Genomic DNA, 6,970 nt, shown 5'->3' with positions numbered 1-6,970 from the left:
TACTCAATCTCAGTCTCTCTGGTGCCCTCCTCGTCCTCGTCCTCCTCCTCCTCCTCAATCTCAGTCTCTCTGGTGCTACTGCGTGATTGCTACCCCCTCCTTAGACTTCTCCGGTGGCCGCGGCGATTGACTACGGTTGAATATATTGATTTGTGAATTCTGAATTCTGAATGAGCCTACGGTTGAATATATTGATTTGTGAATTCTGAATGAGACTACGATTGAATCTTCAATTCTGAATGAGACTATACGGTTGAATATATTGATTTCTGAATTCTGAATGAGACTACGATTGAATCTTCCCATTATCATGTTTTTGCTACCTTTCGGATTCTTCCTTGGGGGTAACTTGGTAGTTGCATGAATTCAGATTTTGTCAATCACTCCAACCATGCATGTCATCTCAGGGTTTTGGAAGCTGAATTTAATTGTTTTTGTGACGGAATTTGAATTTGAATCATACGTAAATCATACGTATTCTCAGAAACTGTAACCCATTAGTATCAACAGTGCTCTACAATCTAGATTGTGAATATGCAGTACACAACACATAACAGAGAAAAAAACATATCAACATTAGTACTGTCCCTAAAGAACAAAATTCGTTGCACTCATTTTGTATTGTGCATCTATTTGCAACTATTTCATTTCAAACTCCAAAAAGACGCAATTCATATATGCACACCCTGTCATGTATTTTCAGTAAAGGCAGTTTCCCTAAACCAGCTATTCCATTAATTCAAGTGTCTATGCTGATGAGCAGGCCAGCTTCTGAATCCCCTGAATGATTAGATTCCTCTCCTCATCAAGTTCATCTTCGCCTATGAAATGAAGTGAAATCAGTTCTATCAAACACATCCAAAAAACATTTCCTTACATAACTGGTATGACCTTATGGTGCTTTAGCGAAAACAATTTCGGTCCTTTTGAATTTGAACCGAAGTGGAGATAATAGCATATCAAACAATCAAGCGCCGCGGCTACCTTTACTTGTAGGAAGATTTTGGAGTAGCTTCAGCAGTTCTCTGCGATTTTCGATCAAAGCCTCGATGATACTGCGAGGCTTGTTCGGATTGGCAACAAAAACCTGTGGTATCACAAAGAAAAAAGAACCCATCAATTTTTCAATTTTTCAGCATCATCTTAACTGAACTACTACATTCTGATCAATGTAACAGAAATTTTTGAATATTCAAACTAAACAGGCCTTGTTGTGCGTGTTTATGTGTCGTTTTGTTTGAGTGCACATCAATTTATCCTATGTGTACTTCATATTATGTACCTACAGAATATGCACACAATCAAATATAATACCTTAAAAACATGGAAGGCGCATATTCTGATATTTTTGCTTGAATCCTACAAAGGCTGCAGGTTAGTAGTGACATGGAAGACCCCCAAAAAAAATCAATGGAAATTTTGACTATTATGCAGAAAGTTAACTTATAAATAAATGCGAAGATTTGTTCACTTGATGGTTTCAGAAGATCTGCAACAATTTATTTAAAATAAACATATCTTTTTTATGTACTTCTATGTATGGAAGGAGGACAACCGCTGGTGCTCTTCAGATAAGGGGTAGAAACTTGTGTTCAAGAGTAGCAAAATGCTCAAACAAAAGGATGTAACTGGCTTACTACCATAGTCTGTTGTTAAATAGTTTATGAATGAATAGTAAGAAGATTATAAAGAATACCTTCAGTAGAGTAATCATAATATTTAAGAAACGAACTTCCGTAATATAACGCTTCATTATTCGAGCGTTTGGAGCCTCCAACAGAAATTCCGAAAGGAACTGAGACAAGATAGATCACTTTAAATTTCATATAAATTGAATGATGATCAAAGAACGGCTGAACGTAGTCTAACCTTCACTGATTGTCTTCTTGTTACATAATTAGGTGATGTTAAGAGCCTTGTGTAGAGTTCAAAGAACTGTACAAGATTATACAATCAGAAAGACACAGAACAAATGGAATATCTCAACTTCTCAAGTATGTTAGTAATACGATTCAGGTTTTCGCAAAGTTGGAAAACAGATTTTGTAGGTCATTTGGCAAACAACAGTTGGCATGCAATGCAATCGTTTTGATCCACTGGAATATCAATAATATATATATTAAAAAACTCACAAGAAAATTTTGTTGTTTTATTTTTCTGTCATGAAAATAGAGTATATTTCAGACCACCTGCTCGTAGTGGGAACTCAAGAACTCAGCAACAACTGTTTCATGTTTGGTAAGCAGATCCTGCAACCATCTTGTCAAGAACAACCATCAATCTTGATTCTTCGACCTCCAATATAATTCTTTAGTTTCTGTACTTGTAAATCTGAAACTTTGGATTTACCTTGAAGGTGTTCAGAGCATCAGAAGCAATATCGAAGTTTGGCAGCTCCACATACTCAAAAAACAGTTCGAAGCTACTGGAATCCAATATGTATCTGAAAGTGGGCGACAAAGTCAAATTCATGCAAATTAATAAAATGATTATTATGATTATTAATTCTTTCTAATCCAGGTAATTCTTATTAATTATTTCTACTTCAGGTAATTCTGTACTGTTAATCTGTTATACTACATACTCTGTGCGCGTGGTAAGGATGTGCCCATTTTTTTATATATAATAATTAACAACCTATTAATTAAATATCTAGTAAATGATAGAGGGAAATTTTAATTGTAGGATGGACGCTAAGCGCTATAGCGTCCAGGAATGGACGCTCTTCGTAACAATGTCCAGACCTGGACGTTGTATTGAACGACGTCCAGCATCCCGTCAGCCTCGTTCAACATTCGGTTATTATCATTTGAAGAAAATCAAAAAGGGGAAAATAAATCGAAAATAAATCGAGAAGAGAATCCGTCTCGTCTCGACCCTCTCAGCGGCGGCACGGCGCCTCCTGTCCGCTGCCGCTGCCCTCCTCCTCCAATCCAGTGGCGGAACCTGCTCTCATCGCCTCCGCCGTCCGCTTCCACCCCAGATAGCTGTTGCGCGTCGCCGCAGGCGGCGCACCGCTGTCATTTGCCTCCTTGCGCCGGAGGCCGCCGCCACCAGTGACCGCTCGACAGCGATGTCCTCTATGCGGACCCTAGTCAGGTTTTTTGTGTGGTCGATTGTTTCAGCAATAAGATTGTTTCATCCTGATAGATTTACTATTGTTGTTTGTGGTGCCATGGTTCTGTTGAGATCTGAAAAGGCATAAAATCCTTTCCAAGTGCACCTTAATCTCACTTATTGAAGTTAATCCTGACATCCTGTTCATACTACTCTTTGCCAAGATGCAGGTGACATCATGCATTTTTCCTGCCTTCTGATATTCGTTTGTTGATGGACTGATCTCCAATATGCTGGTCACTAATTTCTGCAGAGCACAGAAATAAGCTCTATCATACTGAATTTTGATATCAGGATTATTACATGAAACACATCCCATTTCTAGCTGCAGAGGAACATGAGGGATTCAGACCTAAGGTGTTCTCGAAGGTTCATTAATTCATGCCTTTTGTATTGAGTATATATATTAACCTGACCATCACATTACTAAAATGTTTGATTGGATCTGGTTCCTAGTGTCTTTCAAAGTCCTTATATATGTGCTAGTCCTACAACAGCAGTCCATACAGTCGATACTACTTCCATGCATAAATGGAACTGATGATATATTCAGTTTTATAATTATACTCGACTCTTATGCTATATACTTCCTTTTCATATGTACAACATGGAAGATGAATCTAATAGTAATGTTACTAACTTTTGTGAAATGTCTAGCACAGGAAAGCGTTTATGAAAATACAAACTACCAGAGGTGCATGACTACTAATTATCTCAGTGATTTGTTATATGGATGCCTCATGGTCAGCACGCAAAGTATAAAGATTTCAGAATACGAGAAATGTTTTTAGTCTACTCTATTTCTTCAACTTCTTTTTGCACTCAGTTTTTTGCATTTAAACGTCAAGTTCTCCAAAATTATCAATACAATGAAGTATTTGACTATTGGGTATACTCAGGAAAAGATTGCAGTATAGAGCATGGAGATAGGAGTGCCCACACAGAAGATAGCGGAGGCCAAGCTAGTGACTCAACAAAACAAATAGTAACTCTGTGAGAATCAGCTAGCTGCCTTACTTCATCTTGGTAAAACTAACATTTTCGTTTGATTTACGTTTTCGGGAAGTTCAACACAAGTAGTTGAGTGCCAAGAAAAGTTTCAAGAAGCACAGTGCAACTAGCTTATATATTTAAGTGAGCTTTTTTAGATTGTGGATGTTTCTTCGTATGTATAAGAACTTATCTAGTGTCCGGATATATACTTGGTTTGAATCGTTTTGTTTGCCTGGTTGATGCAAGAACGCATTGTATCTATCCAGATTGTTTGTCCTGTCTTTGTAATTGACACAGTTGGCTGGATTATTGAAATATATGAGTATAATTTATCTAGAACCATATTACGTTGATACGATGTGCAGCGCTATTAAAATGAATCGACATACCTATATATAACTACAAATTGATTGATCCAACAACAAGCTATATATCTGTTTTAGAGGCAGCCGGACCAGATAAAGAAAAAGCTAACGCATGCGTGGGCACTTCAAAGGCAGTGATAGCATATAATTAAGTAATTAAACATGCTCAATCGCCAACAAAGTGATCGAGCTAACGTTGCTTAGGACAACACGAAGGCTCGCTAGCAGAAGATGTCAACAAGCGCTTGCAGTGGCCGGTGTGGTAAGGCACATTGGGTCGCACCAGACTGTGGACGCTGTTAGGAAGTGCGTCCCGAGCTGGACGTGTATTCTAACAGCGTCCACACCTGGACGCTGATGACAATAGCGTCCTTAGTACTTTGGTAAATCCCACAGATAATTACTACTTATTTAATTTGTGAAGGATTAGTTCTTATAAATAAAAAAATCGGAAGGATGTGAGCGTGCAAAGCTGCTTTGAAACGTTAAGTGGTGACAGACTTATAATTCTGGTGAAGAAACATTAGCCTACCAATATAATAATACTATTGAAGAAACAAAGACATGTCTAGTAACATAAATATTATATAACAAATTAACAATGCATAAGGTGCAACAGTGGTTTTTTAGTAACAGGCACAAACATAGGAAATCACTTTCATGATGTTAGAATTCTGTTTTTCATGATTACTGCCATTAAATAATAAGCCATTTTTATGTTTCATTGTCATTTAAAACCAGAGAGTTCGTAGCAAACGAAAAAAAAAATCAACAGTTCAAGCACTTGTTCATTTAATATCATACCTTAGACATTTATATAGGATTAACCACATATCATGTAAAATAAAGGCAGGCACGATAATGTTAGTAAAATTGCAAGACAGAATAATGTCCCAACTGAATGGAAACTTTAAACCCTTACTTTGTAAGTGTTGGGTATTTTATGCATTCTCTCAACATGTTCCCGCAATTCAGTGCAACGTCCAAGTTCTTGTAGCTGTCACAAGAGTTGATCAATTATAATTATCCTTCAAAAGATACACTGTAGGCAGAAAATGACCAAGAAACCACAAGCTAGGCTCCAAAGTGCAGGACACTTTGAATGTACGCTATGGCTAAAGCAATAACCAACAATTACAAAAGTTTATAAAGGAGAAAATGTGACAACTGACTGACTAAAGGCCGTGAGTAGTCAATATCCTGTAAATATCTGAACGATCATGTTATTACTACAGAATTGTACTAGAAGTTCGAAAGATTATCTGTGATATTAAGTCAAGAAATTGATGTGTTACCAGCCAACTAGGAAATCTAAAAGCTCCAGATGGTTCTCAATGTACTTCACACAGCAGTAGCTCTCATCAACCTTCTGCCTGAGCAAAATGCACCAGCAGTGAACCAGATCTTTTCGTACCTGCAATTCAGAGCTAACGATTTCAACAGGCTGGTTAAATGGAGAATGCAAACAGATTTTAAGTGATAAAACACTTACTCCCCAACCAAGCGAAGGCAGATTCTGAACAAAGAGGGAAAGGACATCCTCCTTGCAAATCTCAAGGGTTATTTGCAAGACTTGTTCTTGATTTGTTTCTGCTTCTCCATCACCAGACAGCATTTGCCTCAATGACAAGAGGTTTTTCTCAACCTCTTCTAGAGCCTAATGTTAAAAAAGTGAATCAGGATGCATTCGGAATTTCAAACTATGTACAGCAGTACAAGAAATCTTCACAATAGAGTGAACAAACATGATGAACAATATCATGACATGACTGAGCACAGCAAACCTTACAATCATCCTGATCTAAAATTCACTGGTTTCTGGACCATTGAACAATCTACCGAAATAATACACAATTACACATTCTGCCACAACCACAAGACTTAAAAAAAAAGCACAAAAAAGGAACTCGTACTATTATCACCAGGTTTGCTGAAACCTTTGGTTCGAGAATTACAATGAATAACGCTGCATCTCCCCACTTAAACATATACTGACATGCCCAGAGATAATCTCGCCAACAATAGGCCGCAATTAGCAATCTCACCGCTAAAAGGCTCAGGTGCCCCTCAATTACGAAGAAATGATCCTCACGCCGAGGCAAGAAAAGTCTTTACCATCCGACCAACGGGCAGCAAGATCGCCGGTTTTGGTCTACCTCCAGCTGCATGCGTGATGAAGGGGGCTAATCCGGGATCGGGCACGCACGGATCCCCTGCCTTGATCGTCGGACGCGGCGGCGAGCGGCGGGCCAAGAAGAGAAGAGGAAAAACAGAGGATAAGAGAGGAGAGGAGAAGGGGGATTTTTACCCTGGCGCCGTTCTTGGTGTGGAGGGCCTGGAAGGAGTCCTTGATGGAGCGGACCACCTCCTCCGGCGTCGACGGCCGCAGCCGCGACGCCATGCGGAAGAAGAAGGACATCGCCCTCGCCCTCGCCGCCCGGGGGGGGGGGGGGGCGACGGAACGGAACGGAACGGAACGGAATTACGGTGTTGCT

At 39.2% G+C, this 6,970-nt stretch overlaps 1 protein-coding gene across 1 annotated transcript; it reads right to left on the bottom strand.

Annotated features, from left to right (window-relative positions):
- Positions 1 to 423: 423 nt before the first annotated feature.
- On the bottom strand, positions 424 to 6,970 carry LOC127765281 (putative MO25-like protein At4g17270). The gene is made up of 11 exons (XM_052290145.1): positions 6,784 to 6,970; positions 5,968 to 6,132; positions 5,771 to 5,889; positions 5,398 to 5,472; positions 2,350 to 2,443; positions 2,190 to 2,249; positions 1,870 to 1,935; positions 1,697 to 1,795; positions 1,315 to 1,359; positions 985 to 1,087; positions 424 to 821 (listed from the first exon to the last, which is right to left on the bottom strand). Exons 1-11 carry the CDS (start codon positions 6,892 to 6,894, stop codon positions 748 to 750), a joined length of 1,011 nt encoding a protein of 336 aa, XP_052146105.1. The 5' UTR covers positions 6,895 to 6,970; the 3' UTR covers positions 424 to 747.

This window comes from Oryza glaberrima, chromosome 3 (genome assembly GCF_000147395.1).
Source record: "Oryza glaberrima chromosome 3, OglaRS2, whole genome shotgun sequence".
Lineage (NCBI taxonomy): Eukaryota > Viridiplantae > Streptophyta > Magnoliopsida > Poales > Poaceae > Oryza > Oryza glaberrima.
Note: the sequence above shows the minus strand (reverse complement) of the source record. Positions and strands in the feature narration are given on the sequence as shown.